The 22,607-nt window shown below is 38.7% G+C and overlaps 1 protein-coding gene across 3 annotated transcripts in view; it reads left to right on the plus strand.

Moving 5' to 3' along the window:
• The window catches only part of LOC118793160 (lysine-specific demethylase 4C-like), a 123,097-nt gene extending 104,287 nt beyond the window's left edge, over positions 1–18,810 (plus strand). For 2 of the 3 annotated variants that reach the window (XM_036551197.1, XM_036551199.1), the window contains 4 exons: positions 692–862; positions 10,227–10,346; positions 15,598–15,690; positions 18,061–18,810. In XM_036551197.1, coding sequence (XP_036407090.1) covers positions 692–862; positions 10,227–10,346; positions 15,598–15,690; positions 18,061–18,234 — 558 coding nt within the window. In that variant the 3' untranslated portion in view covers positions 18,235–18,810. Of the gene's footprint in view, positions 1–691; positions 863–10,226; positions 10,347–15,597; positions 15,711–18,060 lie in introns of all 3 variants that reach the window. The other variant, XM_036551198.1, reaches the window with a different exon arrangement.
• Positions 18,811–22,607: the final 3,797 nt, after the last annotated feature.

The raw sequence follows: 22,607 nt of genomic DNA on the forward strand, positions 1-22,607 counted from the left end.
GTATACACTCACCATGATACCAGCTTCCCATCTTTTGAAAGTCTAGTTTCTTCCATCGGACTCCCATGTAGCCCTCTTTAATATTCATTTGTATGCTCATTTTTTCCTGCTCCTGGTCGTTCTGGGGAAAAAAAAAAGTCTTCAGCCTTTACAAAAACTGTCTGCAGTCCCGTGCAAGACTGTGAATCTGTGATTTTTTTGCTAGGTGCGTCGTGGGTTTCTGTCATTTCTATGCAGACTGAAAGAGAGTTTCTTCCTTTCCAGGCTCAGAGTTTACATTTGGTATTAGGATCAATACTTCTTGTGATTTCATCCATGAATAATTTTCTTACCACGGAAAATTGCAGATTTTGAGGCTGACTTCCCAAATTATTTGTGTAAACAATCCAATTATTTCAGTACACATTAGATACATGATTTTTGGATAGATATCATGTGATCATGTTCAAACACTGTGTACATTGCATAAATTAGCTGTTCAACAAGGCAGTGCAGATAGTTCCAAAAGCAAAACATGTACCAGCATCTTTACAGAAGCATCTGTTTTGTATACCTCATACCATTTGGAATTATGGCACATTTGACTTGAGGCAAGACTGTGAATAATAAAAGTTCTCCTGTTCTACAAACAGCAGTATGAGACTGCACAGCAGCAATAGCATGTCATAAAGTATCCATCTCTCCTCTACAGAAGAGCCTAACTTGCAAGAAGGACATTGAGGTGGGGCAGACCGTCATCGCAAAGCACAAGAACCTAAGATACTACAGTTCTCGGGTCACAGAGGTCACGGCCCAGACCTTCTACGAGGTTATGTTCGATGACGGCTCCTTCAGCAATGACACTTTTCCAGAGGACATAGTGGTAGGTTGAACTCAGTAATGCTGCTCAGAAAAGTTTAAACTTTTACTGGATGCTTTTATGTGTCTCCACTATTGCAAAATAAATTCTGCAGGACTGTGATACCACAAGGTCAGCATTGTTATTGAATTCCAAAAGCCTGAAGAAAGCCCTTAGACAGTGGTGATTTTGGGGGATTTTCTCACTCTTATAGGCTATGGAGATGAACAAAAATTCAGAATGATTCCATGCATGAAAGGGAACATTACATCAAAGATGTAATCACTTTGAAATAACTATCAGGACAAAGGCGATGACAAAGTCAGAATGGAATTAAAGTGGCTCTCCCATGAATGATCATGGTCAAGGCATTCGCAGATATGTTTATTTCTTGCGCAATGTTTGAAGAACCAAGACAGCAGATTGTAAGCCATGTTTCCACTGACCCACCTAAACTGTGGTTTTTCTGTAGCTTTTTGACACTGTGTAGTCCAGTCCTAGATATGATAGTTTCCCCCCAAACCCAGATGAGTCAAGCAGAAGTGGTCTTGTTTATCCTGTGTGAAATGTCATAGCCAGAAATTGTTCAAGCTAAAAAATAAACATTTCCCTCCAGTGTTATATGCCCGGTGCCTGATCTGTCTAGAATAATAACAACAATAAAACAGGAAAAGAATAACTTTATCTACCAGTATTTTATTTTCATTTACAGAAGGAAGGGAAAAAAATCCTCTCCAATAAAAAGTGAATGGCAGAAAATTGTCATTCAATCATTGTTTTATTTGATGTGCAGTTAAATTACAGGATGAAAATATCCCGCAGGCATATTATAAAGCCAGCCCTCAATGGGTTCCTTAAAAGGATACTGAGTAATATGACACATTGCGGAAGCACAAAGTGATTTTCATCATGTCTTAATCTGTTAGTTGTACTGCAAAGTTACTTTTCTCACCAAAGATTTCTAGCATTGTGACATTTTACAGCCAACAGCTTTCAAATCTTCTTCATTAGACACTCTGAAGAAACAGGAAGAACAGCTAATTGTATGTAAAATAAAAATGAACAACCCACACATCAAAAAATACTGACTACAGAATTACAGAACTACAGAACTACTAATGACTACGGAAAGCAGTTGAGATATACCATTTACACAAATATAATCATTAACTCTTGCTCTTCTAGCTAACCTGAATCCTGAAAAGGATAATTGGGAGGGCTTGGATGTTAGGTATCATTTCTGTCATTTTTGGCTGATCAAAGTGAAAATGCACATCTCATTAAAGGTTTTTCATTTAGTGTTATCCATTTTCAGATTTTTAAAATTGTTCCTTTAGGCTTTGTTATATAATACTTTCTTGAAGATAATATTGATAGATGCCTGAAAATAGATGCAGTGTTCAAGCTAAAGAAAAATATAAAAATTTGGTGTAATCACAACTTGGTGAGGAACAACAGGTTTAGTCTGCAACATTTACTGAGAAACAAACACATTGTAGGTGTATGTAGGTGGCACAAAAAAGTTTTATTCTGAAGATGTTCCAGAGTTAAAAGCATTTATGCAGCAACTCAAACAGATAAAATTCTGACTGTCATGTTAGGTTGCATTAGACTCACAGGTTAGTGTAAATGCCAGTTGAGTCATATGAAGTCATACATTTTTTTTCAGAATGTTAGAATTGTGTCATACATTTTAGCCAAGAAATGTCAGTATTTTCAAGATCTTCACGATGGGAAGTTATTGGTCAACAGTGTGAGTAAGGGCTGTGCATCTGTTCCTCTAGAAGATTTTTTTTGTAAAAGAGAGACTTTTCTAAAGCAGAAAACCCAGCTTGAAACCCCAGAAGGCTCTGAATAGCAAACTGGCTTCTATTTACAGCAAAACCCAAAGAAGTAACTTTAATCCCATATGTAATAATTAAGCAGCAAAACAGAGAGCAGGCAAGAGAGAGAGAAGCTACAGCTGTGTTGCATGCCAATAGGAATCATTCACTATTGATGTTGAATCCTGAGCTGAAAATACTATGTGTCAGTCTTGTACAATGGTCAGTTGAGATGGCTGGTTTGTGAGGTCAGTGATCCCCCAGCCTCCTCCCCCCCCCCCCCCCCCCACCTCCCCTCGCCATGTCGCCTTGCACAGCCCTGCTTCAGGGTTATCATGCCACTGCACCAGATCCGGGATTAAGGATAAGCTAAGTTATGCGATTCAATTTCGTCCTGGCTCCCGCTCTGACAGCACAGCCAGTTGGATCACGTTGTTTTGCCCTGTGGTAAAATAGTTCCTCTGTAACTTTCCCATTTGACAAAGGCTGCTTTTAAATTGCTCTGAAAGTACAGCAGCTCCTCCATTGACCCCGGTGATTTTGTCAGCTCTCTTCTGTCAAAAGAGATAGACATAGGAAATGTCCTAAGTGGAAGACTAAGACAGTTCTGTGATTGGTGTTAGAGGAATGGAAAAAAAATAGTAAGAACTGAGGCCCTGCCTTCCATAAATAAATTCTTATGTACAGAGTGCTGAGTTCAGACTAGTGGTGTGTAGTAATTGACACAGACACTTTGCTGGATTTCTATATATACATCTTGCTTCTTTTGATTCTGTGTAGAAAAAGGAAAGTGACAAGCTGATTTTGGGGGAAGCACTTTATTCCGTCGTTGTTTCATTGCAGCAGTCACACCAGCATCCTCAATTTCTTTTTTTTTTTTTTATTTTGCACCCACAGCAGAAAACACTGACATTTTCTGCCTCTGCAATGAAGATGGGGAAAATAAACTGGAAGTTCAGACAGCTGCTTCTAATGTCACAGGCATTTCAATGAGAATGAGAATGAGAATGCTCTCATAAATTAATTTCAACTGTATGAGAATTCTCTTTATGGGTTTGACTTGCTATCTAATCCTTCATTTGTCTGAGATGTAAAGTCTGCTGCCTGATTCTTTTTTTTCATTGGCATGCTGTAAGGAAGTCCTCAGAGGCCTAGGGACCAACATACTTTGTATTTGGAGGTACTGTACAACAGAGTGCAACCCATCCATTGCCCCTCAAAGTGGAAAAGCCCTGTACTTTGATTTTTTTCAGGTGTTGGTATTCAATGCACTGCAAAGTACATATGTTGTCAGCCATGTGTAATCATGAAGTTGATATTAGAAAATATGCTTATTTCTTGCTATCAGTTTGTTTTTCAGAAACAAGCATATGCAAGTTTATCCAGAAATATTTAAAAACATACACCTTTGTGATTCTCATTCCACCAGACAGTCACTGTATCATGAAGCAGGGTGGCTGTTAAGGGCATGGATCTTAATGAATGAGTGAATTTTTGAAGCATTAGACAGTAATTTTCTAAACTGTTTAAATTTCAACATTCTTTGAAATTTGGGAACATCATATTTCTGAACAGAGTTAGTCTTTTTTTTTTTTTACTAACGGTAGTAAACTTCAAGTTTTTCTCCTGTTTTGTAAACGTGATCTTGATCTTCACGTATAAAACCATTAAATGGATATATGGTGAGATTTAAGTATTTCCATCACAGACATGATCTGTTAAGTACCAGATCTGTGGATCATAACTCATGGAGGATGTTAAGTAAGATATTCAAGTGTTAATCCTGACCATCTCTGCAAGGATCAGCTTAGAATCTGGCTTTATGTCAGTGTTGCAACACTATTCAGTGTCCTGACTGGAACTTTGTTACCCCATGGATCTTTTCCCATCAGAAAGACTGCCCCTCAGATAAACCCAGAAAAGGTCATCTGGACAGGAATTTTAATTAAGTCTGACACTGTTCACAAGGGAGTGGAAATGGGGTTGTCATTAAGTAAAGCGTGGCTTCTGAATGGTAAAGTGTACAAGGAATCACACCTGTGTACTGTGGTTAAAATCCAAATTTTGTCTTGGTGTGAATATTCTCTGCTCAGTTTCATGACAGTCTCGGTAAAGGATAAAATACTGAGGCTAATTTTTTTTCCCCCCTATCAACCCTTTTTTCTGATGCATATGGTCAGACCAAACATACTCTCTCATTTTTATGAATATTTATCCCAGCTTTATTCCTTGCCAACCCTTGTGAAAAATGCAGTGTCTGCAAAACGCAGGGGATCTGCATTAATTTAACTTTAACTCCCCCCCACCCCTTCTTATCGCCCTTCACCCTTGGTCAGCCAAAAACTCCATCACTCACCGAGGCAGATTCCTTGTCAATTTATAACCCCCTCAACGATATGAAAGACAGGACCTCTACTTATAGCTTAATTACTTTCATCTTTGTGGGAACACCTCAGTTCACCCCTTCATGCTGCAATTCAAGCAAATAACTTCCCCTGGCACCGATCCTTTTTGACACCACTGAAGGCACAGGATTTATCTGAGCCTCTACAATCATCTCCCATTTAAGGCCTCTCCTCTTACCAGAAAGCCCAGACTTTTCTTCAAAAGGAGCTGCTTTTTGATTTCTGTAATTCACCAGCAGCACTAACAGACCTTTTCAATGGGGGGGCCTAGGGCAAATGTGTCTTCAGACAGATGCCACACCTATACAGCTGTTTGTAGTGTGTGGTTCAGGACTGAAGCTAAATCTTCTTAGTGACAACAAAATATGGTGTTTTTTCAGTTCCCAATTTTACTGCTATTTTTAATGTACATCTTGACATTCTGCAAGAGGACAGATGACATGATCAAAGGCAAATCACAATTAATGCACCTTCAGTTCATTTTTCCCAGTGATTATTTAATCTAAAATACATATATATATATATATATATATATATATATATATATATATATATATATATATAATGTGTGTGTGTGTATGTATATATATGTATGTATTTGCTATAAAAGATGTTTTAATATCAACACTGTGATATATGTTTCTAAAGCAACATAACACAATTTACAATGACATGCCCCAAACAAGGATGACCTGTTCACTGGCAGGGAAATGTGGACATTTAGGATAGTTGCTAAAACCCACAACGCCCTCAGAACAATGCCCTTAAAAATTACCAATGAACTGAATCTATACCTGCATGACTAGGTCTCAACAACTGTACACATAAGCCTCATGAAGCTCATATGAATGGTAGGACTGCCAATTGGAAACCGCTTGTGTCCAAGGCAAATGCACAGCAACACGTGATCTGGTGTAATGAGCACAAAACCTGGACTTCTGAACACTGGTGGAAAGTAAAAGACGATATGAAATTGTGTTACTTTTTCCCCACATCTGGATACGTTTATGATTGTAGAAAGCCAAAGGAAGCCTTCAGTTATTATTATTTAGTTTTAAATAAAATATAGCATCATAAGGTACTTTATGACAGAAGAGTCACAAAGGGAATGTGGTCACAAAAAAAAATTGTTTCCAGTGGAAGCCTGGAAGGGTTAACAGCTGTTAACATCTGACATAAGCTGGAAGATTGTCCCACATGGGATCAGAATGCGATATCTCTCTGAGTTTCCCACCTTGTATGTGGGGGAACAGGGAATAAGTCCAGGATCCAGGGAACACTGACAGCAGGAAGGTGCATAAGGAGATAAGAGCTCAGTGATGTAGTTTGGAGGTAATCCATTCCGGGTCTTTAAAGTAAGCAACGGAATTTAGAATTTTTCCCAGGGAGCACTCTGCAGGGAGCCGGTGAATGGAGCTAAAAGAGGGGTAATATGCTCAGACAATCCAGCTTTATTTGACAGCTAGCCAGCAGAATTTAGAACACGCTGCAAGACCACGTTTAAATCCATCAGCAAGTGAGGTATTGCAGTTTTCAATTAAACTTTGAAAAGACAAATCCATGAACCGTGATGGTTTTTACCATGTATTTGACAGACTGATAAAAACAAGTGGATACCTGAACAAAGATAGAAAAAAAATAAAGCTGTCTGTGGTATGAACCTGAAACTTAAACAAAGGGATTGGATTAAGGATTTTACACACACACACACACACACACACACACACACACACACACACACACACACACTCTCTCTAATTTCAGTAAAAAATTCAGTACCTACCACCAAAACGAAATGTACCCTGTCAAAGTATGGCCTACAGGCTTTCAAAATAATGTTTCTTTGTTTTTTTGGTCTCAACTAATATTACAATGTTACAGTTCATGAGAGGGTTCTTATTCAGCATTAGCTTGATTTATTATGCATTGTGTTATCAGTTTTGTTTCAGTTGCCAGTGCTGTGTTTGAAGACAATTTTAAATGATAGCACTTGACATCACAACCTTCATTATTGTATTATTTAGCTTTAGTAGATGTTCTCACTCTGCACTCTAAAAGGTTGTCACCCCAGATTCTTGTGTCTGTGGACTTGTTTTGATAGACAGGCAGTACGACACTTAGGCCTTATGAAGGACTGAGCTGAAACACAAAGGAAAATCCAACTAACTTGATGACAGTGGTTTATCATCTAACACATTCTGCATCAAGGCTCCACATAAGAATGTCAGTACTCAGCTCTGAGTTGACTTGAATGTGCCCTATCGCACAAACTGATTGCTTACATTTTCTGACAGTCTATGACAGCATCCACTCTGTATGCTTCATGCCAGGTCTGACATTGAACAGTGCTTTAACTCAGTTAGAGAACTTATTCTGCCTTATGATGAGGTCTGAAATCTCATACAGTAGGTCTGCTTCCCAGCCTGACTGTTTTTCATGCATGGTAATGTAAAGTGCCTGTGAAAGGAAAAAAAAAAACACCCAAAAGAAAAATCACTAATCTAACCTTGGAACCACGTAAACCCCTATTTTGTGATACATGCTCGCTTCCTGTTTGTCAAAGATTTGCTTTGAAGTAGCAAGGTGCAAATAGGGATTGCCTTATTTACTTATCTCAAAGCTGAAGTCTGCACGTGTGTAGGGGAAAAAATGTATTTCCAGACGCGCACATACATTTCATGTATGTATTTGAATATATTTGATAGATGTTTTTCGAGCCGCAGCTGGTGAGCCTATCTTTCCTCTTTTTTAAAATAAAATTTCATCTGCTCAAAGCTGAATGTTAACTAATTATTTTTTGTTATCTTTCACCATGGCTTGGAGCCCTATCAGCCTAACGCTCAAGCAGCACAGATAAGGGCTTATGCAGGGAGGCGGCTGATTTTTAATCATAAATATGGGCAGCTCTGCTCATCAAAGCACCACTGAAGGTGGTTTGTTTAATCTGGTCTTCTCCCCCAAATCACTCACAATGTATTAGAAATGGGAAAAAGATTTCTTTTTCAATCATTTTTTTGTGTTGATATTACAAATGCTAAACTCAGAGATGGTTGTTCATAATGATAATAATAATAATAATATACTGCCTCCATCTTTAGGTACATGTACATTTTATTTCTTGAGATAGCTGCACACAACTATAAATAGTCTGTTCAAAATGCTCTTATTTTCACCAAAATATCCAATAGCCAAATGATTCCATACATTGCGGGTAAAAAATATTATGTCATAATCTGTGTAGAATTTAAGCAAAACCTGCAGAATTGATTTTCTTCTGATTCATAGTAGGGTGAAATCGGTTCAAGCTGATTATTGTGGATTCTGTATTATCTCAGCATTTCATTTACAGCAATGCCATCAATGTTAATGATGCAGGTGATTAAAGGTTAGCTGGGGCCATACACACCATCAGTGACGGCACTCCAATGATCCACATGGCAGCAGCAGTATTTCATCAGTTCTCTGTTCTATGGCTGATAATACAATAAACAGAACTTGAACTTATCCTACATTTCCATTCTGTGTTAGTTTTCCTTTGTAGTTGAACAGTGAGAGCCTTCATCGGCATTAAATATTAGTCCTTCCTGTCACTGTGTGCTGTCTGTCCATGTTAATTCTAAGTTGTGCCAATGATTAAGCCAATGATTGTCCACAATGTGTGTGTGTGTGTGCGTGTGCGTGTGCGTGTGCGTGTGCGTGTGCGTGTGCGTGTGCGTATGCATGTGCATATGCGTGCATGCAGGCATGCCTGTGTATGTAAGTAAGAAATGAACATATTATAAATGGAGGTGGAAGCAGGGATACTTTGTATTTTCAACACCAGGCTTGGCACAGTGCTAAATACATACAGTATAGGCTAAATGACGAGCATAGATAGGGTGAATGGCCTGCTCTTTTCATTAACCTTCACACTGATGCAAATGCTCTTTGATCGATATTTCTCTCTGGAAAATCTGACTCATCACCACTCTTGTACATAATCACACAATGAAAATGGTGATTAAGATACAAAGCTTCTTGACTGGCACAATTTAGACCCTGCTAAACCCAGAGCATGATGTATGTCATGTTAAGGAAGAACTACACATCTCCATGCCACAAAATGGTACATAATTGCAGAGAGTCAATGTTGTCTAATGACGATTGAATCGGCTTAATTGTGAACACTCTGAACCAACAAAAACATAATCGCAATTAAGCAGCAATTATAATCAATGGATTCACGCAAACATTTTAGAGAGCTGTCAGAATTTTACTGTAGATGTGAAAGCCAGTGTCATGTGATTTGAACAAAATGTATTTGGCATTCAAAACTTTGGCTACTTCATTGCAACCAAGCATAAATGAACTTATTTCTTGTCTGGTGTGTTGTCTAACATACCTGCACAGGTGTGTGTTTTTTAATAATAATATTTTTTTTAGTTGTTGACACACTGTATGTTCAGCAGAGATTGAAAATTATCATTTAAGATGATCAAAAATGTATGTTGCAATAATTTTCTGTTGCCATAGCTGTACTGTAAAAAATGTTGAATCAGTGAAATGTATGCCAAAATTGTGTTTGAGTGAATAAGACCTACTTAAGACAGCCCTGCTGTTTTATTCACATGAGATGTTTTTTGTGACACTGTCAAGTGTCTTGAAACACTCTTATAATGCAGACCGTGAAGACATTGACTGACAGTTCATAACAGCAAGCCACACTAAAAAAAACGCTCACTGAAACAGGCATGCGAATCTAGGGAGAGAGCCTTGGGCGCACTGCAGACCAGCATGCTTACTGTAAAGAGCAGAGTGAGTCATGGCTGCCCCTCCACCTGTGGAGTCACACAAAGTTGGCAGTTTATTCTCTGCATGGCTGCCTGGCAACTTATCACTCAGTAGGAAAGCCATTTCCAAATATTGCAGAAGGACAAGTGAGGATAGAGGTCTCTCCCAGTTGCTCCAGGCACTGATGAAATTGTAACACACTTCCAACACTTCCAACTTTAACAACTTTTATGCACCTTCTGTGTCTGCTTCATTGTAAATCAAGGTGTGACAGGAGGAGCTGAACAGAAGTGAATAGTAAAGAGTGATGGGTTGTCTGTCCTGCTGCAGCAGACCAGGCTCGCTGCTTAACGGATGAATTGATCACCTCTCGTGCTTTTTGTTTTTCAGAGTCGAGACTGTGTCCAGCTGGGCCCTCCAGAGGTGGGGGAAGCCGTGCAGGTCAAGTGGCCGGATGGCCTCTTTTACGGAGCCAAGTACCTGGGATCCAACACCTCTTACATGTATCAGGTGAGTCCCCTGTGTGTGCGTGTGTCCACAGCATCCATAAAGAAGAGTGCGGTATGAAACTCCACCAACAGCTGAAATATGAAAGCCAAGCCACAGTCCACCTGTTCCACCGGTAGATATTCCAGTCACCCACAGTGTGTCATATCTGGAGCATCTGGACCGTCAGGACTTTGTGAGCTCTACCGGAAGAGACAAGAAAAATGTAGGAAACAACACCGCTTTTCTGAGGGATGGAAGATGGTTTGAAATATTAAACACCTGTGTTCAATTATTAACGTAGCCATGATGTGGGAGCAGGGAAGCACCGTATCTGCTCTCTCTAGCTTCTGTTTCACAGAGTTGGAATAGGGATTTTTTTTCTCTTCCATATAATTTTGTGGCAGGCCTTTTTGTGGGTGGTATAAGCATAATGATGGAATGAGATTATGGCAGTATACTGGATTTCAGAAACAGGATGTGGTCATCAGAGAATTCAGGAATCAGCAAGGTTTTTTTTGTCTGTGCATTTTAACATTAGGCAAAAAAGATTTTAATTGTTCAGTCTATTCCAAAAGTCTTGCTGGTTGAAAGATTTAAAAATCTTGAAAAGCTTTAATTTTCTGTCAGGAATAACATGTGCAGTAGAGATTGTGAAGTAGAGATACCAAAAAAGCAAAACCGATTTCCAGTATTTAATACGTGCATTGAAGTACAGAATTTGTATTTAATATGTAAAATGTAGAGCATTTACAATAAGCCTTCAATTTAATTCCTCCCCATACTTGCGGCACCCACTCGAACCAACACTCCAAATGTTCCGTTATCCAGCTGGCATTTTTACAAATCCTATACTGCACTTTCAGGTTAAGCAAAAGGTTAAGCAAGATAAGAAAACAGCAAAACCAATCTCAGATGAACACAACCACAGACCCAGCAGATGTAGCCTTTTAATATATCAGCCACATGTTCAGGGTTTGGAGGCAGCCAAGACAGTGATATTATTGTACCTGCATTATACATGCGTGGAGTTATTCCAGTCTGAATGGGATTCGAGAGTTGGGGGAAGTTCTCTAAATGCCTTAACATTTAAAGTCACAACCAAACAAAGTTTCTAAAAGTGAGCACTTGATGTAAGAGACCTGCTGTGGGGATTAAACAGCTTTTAGTTTCCTTCTGAAGCCATTCAAATATGAAGATAGAATCAATTTAATGTACTGGATGTCATCAAAGACACATTCTGTTAACACCAGTAACTTGGTTAGTTTGAGATCCCAAATTATTTGGCAGCTTGCATGTAGTGTGAGCGAAACCTGCAATAGAAAGTCTTCCATGAAAACTGAAGTGGAGAAAAAGAATGGCAGGAGTTTCGTTTTTATTATTTAATTCAGGATTTTCTATTTTTTTAAAAGTCTGTGTTTAAAACCACATCGGGTGAATTGAAAAAGTTCATATTTGCCCAGTTGGAAGGCAGTTCATAGGACTATAAATGTGTGTCTGTTTATTGCTGTAGAGTTGTCCACTTCTTCCACGAGTGACTGGGGTTAGAGCAAAGTTAAAATTCCAAACACAATAATCTGAGGTAACTATAAGCAGATGCCAAAGTATTACAATGAAGAAGGAATCAAAAGTTCAGAAACGGACATTTTGCCTGACCACAGAGGGGGAAAATGGATCTGTGTTACATTTTGGCTTTAGATTTGTTGTAGCTGTCGTGATTTGTCTGCTGGATGGAGTCTCTGAACTGTGCATGACCCGTTTCCAAGCAGAACCAGACAAAAGTTTCTCGAGAAAAATACAACTAAAACAAACTAATGGATCCTGTGGCTTTCTGTGTGGAACATAGTGCACCTCATAGTAAATACAAAGGCCTTTTTGCTCGAGGTTCAATCAGAGAAAAGTAGAAAAACACTCGAAATTGCATTCAGAATCGCCCAAACCCAACAAGTGTCTTTCATCGAGAGCTTTTCAGAGTGTGCGCTGTTTTGCTGTGCCCACGTTTGAAAATGTCTGCCATGACTTGCTGTAAACCCATGGTGAAACGTCAGTCTGGGCTGTGATCATTTTTGTACAATTGTCAGTTTCGTCTACTGCTTAAGAAGTTTGCATGTTATGGAGGGAAATGGGCATATCGCCCAGGAATTTTAATTTGGTGACAGCTGAAGAAGTCAGTTGGAATGGCTTCATCTCATTACTTGGTCATTTCGGTGCAAATGAACTCAAAAAGTAAGAGCACCACTATATTATTAAACGGCCAGTTCTTAAGGATGCACATTTTTAGGTTCTGTTGTATTCTGTATTGATGCATTACTGTCTGTGGTTACAAGAGGCCCTGAAAGGCTTGATGTTACTGTTCTACTACTTTCTCATATATGACCTTACACAAAAATATACATTTCACAAATGTACAATTCCCCCAGTATATGTAGTTTTAGTATGTTTCTTTCAACAAATCGTGTCATAATGTTTGTATGCAGTGAGATATGACAGACTGAACACACTGAACAACCTCCTTATCACCGTTGATGTGTGATGCAGCAAGGTAAAAGATCCAGTGGAAAAGCACAACTTCTGAACAACCTGAACAAGCTGTTACATTGTGCTCTGTATAATATGAAGAAGAGCTATATTAAGATTAGTTGGTACATGACTTAAGTAGCCATTCATACGGATAATCTGCCAGGTTAATGAACTGTCATTACATGGCCTCCACGTACTGGCCTCCAGTGTAGGCAGAGATTTCACAAGATCTTTTCAAGCTCCTTGAAGTGTGCCTGTAAGTATTTTAAGTATGTCTATTTAAATGCAGCATTACTCATAATGGGTTGGTGAAATTCTTGTCCTTTCATGACCCGGTCCTTTTTGAAACCACACAAAGTCTGTTTTTCATATTGAAGACAGCGGCAGTTATTTCAGCTGTGTGGTAGTGTCATGGTCAAAGCATTTGTTGTGTCCCCTGCTTCAGCACTGCATTTAAGAGTCAGTATAATAGAGGCTGATCCATCAGTATCCCTGTCCTTTGCTCAGACAGCATGATACTGTAAGGAAGATTCATATAATTCTTATATCATATCTTTTTTCTGGAGGGGAGGTAAACTGTAATAGATTCCATTGCAAAATCATGATAAATGACAAAAAAAATTTGATCAATCTGACCAATTGGAACCACAAAGCAGTTTTACTCTGAGAAAAATATTTGTTGAAGTGTGTTGCTGTTCCAGTCAGTTAAAATGATCGTCAATGAGACATGGTGTGTCATGTAAAAGGTCATAAGAATCAGGCTGTTATTGTTCTTCTGCCTTCGAGTGCAAAACTACATTTTTGCAGTGCAGTGAGCAAGAACCATTCTAACAGGAGATATCGTGTGGTGGTGGCCACCTATGTGCTATCTGAGGGTAGCCAGGCAGAAGGGGGCCTTTGCATGTCTCCTGACTGAAGTGGTGGGGAATGCTTCCAGTCCGAAGGCGCGCAGAATGAATTCAGCGGCAGGGCAGAGCTGACAGGGTGAAGCACACCCACCCGATAAGTGGCAGAGGCCGAGGGAGACGTGCCCTCTCCGCTCTCCCGTCCCGGTGCCAGCGCGACAGATAGCTGACAGGCTTGGGGGAAAGAGAGGCACAAGCAGGAAGCTTGGTCTTTCAGCATGTGTTGATATACAGGTGAAACCGTAATGTGGGCAACTGAGTGGCTGCATGAATCGTAGAGGACTGCACATGTTCTCCATGCTGTTGTCCTGCTTTTTTTTTTGTCAGGCTTGAAGACATGCATAGTGTCCTTTCCATCAAGCCAAAAAAAGAACAAAATGCAGAAGAGTCTTAGGAGGTCAGGTTTGATCTTCATGTAATCCAGCGTAATACCAATGCTTTGTTTTATGACAGTGCGTCGTTCGTTTGACTTGTGTGGGCTCCCTCGTGACTCTCCTCTCACCTCCAGTGTCAGAATGAAGGGAACAGATATTTTTTTGATACGTATTTTCCACTCGCTAATTTTTCTGTTCCCTGTTGTCAGCTTAGTCTTCTTTGAAAAGCAGTGTTTGAAAAACTGAGCACATCACGTTGATTGTATGCTCCTTCTGTGGCGTTGCCCCTTTTTTAAATGAAAATGGCGGTCAAGTTTATGTGTGAAATATACATTCAGGCTCGGCAGATATTACAACTTCCTTTTTATACCAGTAAAATGCAAGGTGGAACCATGTTCTGTATTTAGATAAGTCGTATTTAGATTCATTCATGAGTGTTTTTGTCTTTGCTCACAGTAAACTATGAGTGATAGTAACCTTGTTCACCATTTCTTAACTGTAGTGTTAACGGTGTCAATCCCACCTCTCTGAAGATATAGGCAGTAACACCTGTCTCTTTCTGATCGGATCAACAGCAAAATCACTAAACACCTCTTTGGTACTAGGAGTCAATGGGAAAATTCTAATTTTACCCCATACAACAGTCTATTATAGAGGCAAATGCTAAACTGAGAAAAAAAAAAAAAACATTTTACTGACCAGTGCATTAAAATGCACTTTCATGAAGTTCTTTTTTGGGGGGGTTCCAGCTAACCTGATTTGGTGCAAAAGTGCTATTTTCACAGCCCCATCTGGTGTTTTTCCACCTTTATATTCCTTTTTTGAAGATAGAGATGTATTGGAAACAGGAGATTTCTTTTCCATTATATTGGCATTTCAGCTGTTGGAGGTGGCATGCAATTTTAAAAATGGATGTGCATACTGTGAAGAAATAAATATCGAGAAAAGCCAACAAGCTTTCAAGACACTTTCTTGACACCATTGCGCTTGAGCACTTCCCTTCAATGGCTTAAAAATGGACAAATGAAAGTGTTTCTGAGCGTTCCAGTTTGTGAAGGCATATTGATTTTGCCTGATAGTATTTTTGCAGAGTGCATGTATCCATTTCCTGAATTGTGCACTGATTACTGAAAATGTATGCACCTGCAGAAAGATTCTCAGAAAAACACAGATGGCTTGAGTGCAAAAGTTTGTTTTTCCTTCCTCTTTTGTCTCTCAGAGGAACAAGAAAATGCTTCATATTTACTTTTGCAATCACCTTGATGGAGTCTGTGACACTCTGACAGTAGACTAATTTTATGCACAGCACCTTTTCCAAAAACAGAATTAAATCAATGCTAAAATTAGTGGGAAACCAAAGTAAATCACTTCAGGTTGATGAAAGAAATTGAATAGGCCTACACTCAAATTGAAATGAATCCTACCTGCAGATGGTCACTTTGTCAGGATGGTTTATTGGCTGCTGTTTTGCTAAAGGTGGAATTTGAAGATGGTTCCCAGCTCTTGGCAAAGCGAGAAGACGTGTACACTCTCGAAGAAGACCTTCCCAAAAAAGTGAAAGGACGTCTTGTAAGTATCTCATAAATGCAGTAAGTAATATTTTTTATTCTCTTTTATGAAAGACATTCTGCCATAGTGACTTGTACATGCTCCTTTAGCTTTTGTCTTGCTAGTGCTATTACCAGTTACTGTTCAGTCTCTCAATGACTACAGCTACAGCTGGCTGATTAGGTATTGTGCATAATTTGGCACAGGAAGGAAGCCATTTCTGTAGAGCTTGTTGTATGTAAAGGCAAATTTATTTTAAGACTGATCACATCAGGATTGAAAATGTTAGGGTCTGCTAATGGTTTATGAGTATGAATAGTTGAATTACGTGTTCTTTTTTTTGTTTTTTTTTATTTCTGACTGATTCATCTATTCTCAAAAATGATTCTACATATTTCAATTTGTTACGATACACTTCTGCGAAATACTTCTCTTACACAATGGTTTGGAATGGTTTAGTGGGCTTCTGTTATTGCACAATCTGCTGCTGTTACCATGGAGGTCCATGTCTATGTGTGATATAGATCAACTCTCCTTTACACTTTGTAAGATTATTTTGTAGTACAGGTCATTTCCATTCAGTCTGTGGTACTTGACATATTGCTTGTGTTCATAAAACTGTCCACTCTCTATCTGTCAGACTCATTACTTCCCATCACCTCATAAATGAGCAATTTATGAAAATATATCTTTGGCGGCCCTGAAAGGCATATCACAAAAAACTAAACACACAGAAAAGGAAATAAGGAAACGCAGACATACAGAGAAAACGCAAAACCAAAATAAAAAAAGACAAGGCAGATGATGCACATTCAACCACGTGAAGCATTGACACACAAAAATACCACATCACAAAGAACTAATGGGAGAACCCTTTTATGCTTCGCTAAGCAACAGCATCAGAGTTTTCATCAGGTTTACGGTCGTGGTGGACTTTTATGTGCGTAGTCGTTTGTGGGTTATTTTTGATGACGGAGAGCTGTTTGTCCAAGCTACGTGCCGGAGGTCTGAGGTGGATGGTTTGCCTGTGGATAATGTGTGAACTCCCGCTCACCCTGCGTCCTTTCATCACTGGCCCATTTGTTTTCATCGGGACCGGTTATGACATGCGCTATTAGGTTGCTCATATTTCATCACACAGTCTCCAGCCCTTTCCAACGTCTGCATGTGTCTGCTGGGATCGGTAATGGTGAGATCCATCTCTCACACGTTTAATGCTGTTTTAGGAAGTAAGGTGGAAATGCTATCCAACAGTTCTCTCCTATTGATTTTTCAATGTTCTCCTTAATGCGAATCGTAACATATTAACATGGTAGTCCGTCTAGTTTCTTGTTCCCATGTTGTTTATATATTCATTCATTTTTTTTTTATTTTTGAATATGATGCCCAGTTATTTTTTTATTGTAATGTGTAAAATATGTTTCTCAGTGTTTCGTGTGAGCAGAAGATGTGGTGATACTAGTTACGATCAAGGCAATGTGCCACTCCAGGATGGTTAATTCCATCATGTTAACCCTTGGGAAATTCCACTTTAGGCATCTACTGTAATAGCAAGGGACACGCCAAACAATTTATGCATCAAAGTCATGTCATTAAATTGTTTCATGTAATTAGTTTGTACAGCTGTGTGGTTTTAAGCCAGGAAATGCCCAGTCAAGTTTCTGATGTGTTCTTGGCCTCCATACGGAATAATGAGATGGAGTACTTCTATCCAAAGCCTCTTATTTCTCCATTTTCATGATCACTCAGCAGAAGTGATAATACTGCCAAAAAAAAAAAAAAAACACTAGGGGACAGTACACAGGATAAAATGTGTATACATGTGCAGATGGTTAAGTACAAATTTGATTTTGCACATTGCAAAGTTTGATGTGTTTTTTAAGAACCCAGCAGTTTAAACTGTGAATGAATTTGTCAGACTAAAGAGGGCTGGGTTGAGTGAATGGAACTGCTGAATAAATAATGAAAAAGACTGAAGACTTTCAGATTTGTGTTAAACTGTGGCTTTTAAAAGGCTTGCAATTTATATGTTTACATTATGCTATTGTTACATTCTTGGCATTTAGCAGATGCTCTTACCCAGATCCAGAAATTCATCCAAGATCTGATCAAATTATCTTTCTGCGCTCAAATAAACAAGATAGCATTATGATTTCAGTAAACTCTTCCTATACAAATTCTTATATACGCAAACTGAATGACAGGGTATAAACTGCATTGATTGTAATTTGATCACTTCATCCCCAGGTTAGATTTGAAAAGTTTGATGACCTGAGCTCATGCTTCACGACAGCAGAAAAGGTTTTAGTCAAAAGCACAGAGTAACTTTGTGCATCTCCTCTCAAAGTGCAAACCTTGTTCGTCTCCCATCCTGGCTCTTGGTTCCCACAGTCCACCGCCTCCAGCATGAGGTTCCAGGACGCCTTCCGCACGCCTATGATGGAGGGGGAGAAGAAGAGGCAGAGGACTCCCAACTCTCGCTTCCAGCACGACTACGTGGCCGACCTGAACTGCCGCGCCACCTCAAAGAGCACATACGAACAAAGGAGCATGAAAGGGAAGTAGAGACACTCCAAAAAAAAAAAGGAGAAGAGAGAATGCACTACATGTTGGAAATGGAAAGCAGAGGCATTTCAGGCAGACACTATACTATACTGTGACTTTCTGAGGTTTGGTGATGTGTTGCATACTCGATTGATGGATGCTCACTGCTTTCATGTTTGTCAGGGAAGAAAAAAGCATCTATATTTGTTTCATTATCTTTTTTAAGTAATTGATTGGCACAAAAATATGTTTTGTACAATTGAAATATTCTAGGATTTTTTTTTTTTTTGTCAGAGATGTCTAGATTTTGACCTGTTCTTAGTGCTCGTTTTGAATGTTCATTTACTTCTGGTAAGGTCACAGGTTCCCTTTCATCACATGATAAAACGGTTCATTTTATTCACCCCTGCATGTTCAGCATTATCCACAAGTGTTTTTGTCTGCTCTCTCAGTGAGGTAATGAATCGATTAATATGTGAAATTGAAAGCAGTTGCAACTTTTACTGTACTGGATGAATTGGATCAGATTTATATATTGAATTTAAATCTTTTCTAATAATTTATTTGGGCTTCCTTTTTAAATATAATGTTGACTAACCCCACATATGTAAAATTAAAATTCTCTCTGTTGCCTTTTACTTAATCATTTATTTTGTGGACTCATTGGAGTTTTATTGATTTTTTTTTTTTGCTTATCAAAGGTCTTTCTGTTTGAATGTTGAAAAGTGATGTGAACCTCTGTTCACTTTAGCCAGAATATGGTTTGTCCTTAATGTTGAGCAATGAATTTAAACAAACCTTACCTTTTGACACTCAAACATAAGTCAGCAAACACCAAGATTAATGAAAAATGAATGTGTGATATTATGTGGGAAAAAAAACACCTGCTCAAATTTCAGGGCAAAATGCATTGTAGTTAAATTACAGTATACATCTGTACATTAATATCCTTATCTGCAATCTTTTTTAAAATTTGCATAACGGGTATAAAACCCTATTTACAGAGATAATTACCATCTATCATGCATTTTCATTTGCATAGAAAAGAACTGGTTATATCCCATCTAAACATATGAACTGGCAGAATGATCCCATTGAACCCATTCACCTTGATAGAAACTGAATATCTGAATGGGGAGGAGGAATGAAGTATATTTTTTATTGTTATTGTTGCCTGTTTCAATAGAGAGGTTTGGCTGGGTGAGTGTCTTGTCAGAGCGCCCCTGCAGTTTGCACTGCCGGCAGTGACGGCCGCCCCTCAGCAGCCCGTCTGACTTTTTGCAGAGGCTGGAAATGAATGATGGAAGAACAGAAGGACTCCCTAGAGGACCCAAACTCTTTGAAACAGGTTGTAAAGTTTCCAGGTAACTTTACTACAAGCACACGCCAAGATGAAGGAGTCTACAAGCGCAGGTTTCCTCCTTCTTAGCGCATCCGCTAGGCCTTGCAGATACCAAGGTGCTGCATTGTGACCAGCCTTATGTGGAGCCACTGTATGTAGGGATGTGTGCACTAGATTCAGCAAGCCTGAGTGGGGTTTTTGTCACATTTACATACAGTACTTTTTACCTTGGCACAGGCTGGGAGCAGTCCATTGGCCTGCTTTTGGATGTGATAATGAATGTGTTCAAAGGAGTAGAGTGGAAATGGATGTGTTGGCTACAGCACTGAAGAGTGGGGAATCAGTGGGCTTTCTTTTTCACAAATGCATTCACCAAGCAGTGCCACAAAAATGTTATTTTTTGAAGGTTTTTTGTATGTGTTACTACACACAAAATAAGTAAAAGGAAAAATGGCCAATCAAAGTTCTCCATTTCCTCAGCAGAAAGAGGAGGTGATTGTCATCATTAAGAGGTGATTGCCATCATTAATATAGAAGAGAAAAGCACTGGTTTAAGCAATATTGCAAAAATAGAAAGAAAGAATTGGTAAATACTTTTGATTAGTAATTCCATTTTATTCATCGGGTCATCGTTTTTGTAATGATGTAACATTTCCCTGTCTGCATGCTTCTTTAGGATCTGCAGCAGGAACTGAGCTCAGAATGGTGTGATTAAATGCTGTGCATTCTCTTGCAGATGGGGACACATCATTCATTATAGTGTGAGAGTCACCTAAAATTAGTAATCTAAAATTAAAAACTTTTTTAAGGAGCTTTTTTAAGAGCTTTCCAACTGAACTTAGTGTCTAGCTACAGTCAAAGGATAATTACTGTATGTGTGGTTTAATTGCTAACTAAGATTAAGTAGAAGTTGTTTGTAACTACCTCACACTATTTACCAGCAGTAAAACAAAACAAAAAATACCTGTCAGAGCTGTAAATACAGCCATATGCATTGCAGATTTGCAAGTTCTAAAATGTTATCCTGTCACACTTTATGAATAGCTGGTGCTTAGATGTGGAGAAGGGGGTGATGACTTGATTTTACTTGAACAAGTCAGGTCAGGTATATATGCGTAACAAAAATGCAGACAACAATCTTGAGTGGCCCTGACCTGAAAGGTTACGCTTCATCTACAACTACACATGAATTTAGCTGGTGAAAACCATCCATTTATGTGGGAAAACCACAAAAATAATGACAAAACAGTCCACCTGAACTGTGAAAACAAAATAACACATCATCCATGCACAGTATACAAGAATGCAAATAACAGGTCAAAGCCAATTACTGCTGAGTGTCACTGGAACCACATAAATTGACCTGCTGGGGACTGCTACATAATTCTTGCACAATAAACAGCACAACTAGAGAAGGACTGGTGTACTGAACATAATGGTAAGTCATTTATATAACAAAAAAAGCAAAACAGCTGACTGCTTGGCAACAGTGTTTACTTGAAGAGACACATTCGGAAGAACATACTGTACAATTTGGTAAGTAATGCGTATCACAGAAACCAAATAGGCATTGTAAGTGGATTCTCTATTATTACTTTGAGGATTTGTTTTGAAAAAGTCATGGGAAAACTAGAAATTCAAGATAGCACTTTATTTAAAAAGAGGGTTCTAATGGATTATATGGAAAATAAAGCATAGTATAGTGATGCTTAAAAGCAATCAGTTTATCAATATAAAAACAACTGTAACGTATTAATCACCAATAATACAGAACAGAAATGAAAATATAGTCAGGCTGCTCTTTGTGTGTTAAATGTGTATCACATTGAATTGACATATTCATGAATTACACTGACTCAACACTGACACCAGAGGTAATATTAAAACCGATTTTTTAATATTTTTTTCCAAAGAGTTCAAGATGTGCAATAACATTTTTGGATTTGCAGAACGAGGCAAAGCCAACATCTGTGATTCCATGTTCCGATGCCTGAAAAAATTAATGCATTTTAAACAATTTTCACTGAGACATGCTGTCAGAAAGGTAACAGGAGGTTACCTTTCTGAGGCTGAGTTTCCATAAACAGCTTTTGTACTTAAGTATAGCAGTGATGTGCCAAAATGTACTTTGGGTGGACATGGTTTCTCTTGATGCCAGCACATGCATCAGCTGTATTTCTATCTGAAATCCTAGAAAGAGGACCAACAGAACAGGCAATCTCCACCACTGGCAACAAGTCATAAGAAGAAAATAGTGGATGTTACTGATTTCAGTAAGAATTCCTCTAAATATATACTGTTAAAGTGTCTGGCATACAATTTAGCTGCCACCATGTGTTGTTCTATACGTAAATAAGTTTTCAAGCGTGTGGTGAAATAACCAATAAAACCGCACAAAGATGGCAGTGCATTCTGGGTCAGCGGCAGTTCAGGGGGAGGTCTCGCGCTCATCCAAGTGTAAGTGTGGGTGTGGAGTGTAAACAGCCATGAAATCAGAAATGTTTTCTGAAATCAACGGCAGCCCACTGGTGCATGTCAATAGTCAGATTCTTCGCCTCTTTGTAAATTAAATATGGAGTGGTCTTTTACATGTAAGATATGTATCTTATATAAGATGATATTAAGGAATATTGTGAAACCTGTAACAAAGAACCTTTGCATTCATGGTCTTAATTCTGGCACACTGCATGTGTTTATTGAAAATATAATAGTATTCTTACAACACTCAGTGAACTCATCTGACATTACCAAATGTAAAATATTCACATCAATGGTCATCCAAATGACAGTAATTCATCCATGGCACATTTTTTGTTTTGCCCTGAAGATATCACAAAGCTTGTCATGTTTGGACCACTGAAGCATTGCACCTTCCTTGGAGATGTCTCTTGTAGAGGATTTTTTTTTTGAATACAGTAAAAGTAAAGGACATTAGTGGCTCATGATTAGGATCTTTGAAAGTGAAGAACTAGCAGACTTGTCCTTAAAAGAACATTTTGTTTCGTGAAAGGGGGGAATTATAGATCGCTCAGTGGTTTGGAATATGAACAAG

This window comes from Megalops cyprinoides, chromosome 18 (assembly GCF_013368585.1).
Source record: "Megalops cyprinoides isolate fMegCyp1 chromosome 18, fMegCyp1.pri, whole genome shotgun sequence".
In the NCBI taxonomy this organism is placed as follows: Eukaryota; Metazoa; Chordata; class Actinopteri; order Elopiformes; family Megalopidae; genus Megalops; species Megalops cyprinoides.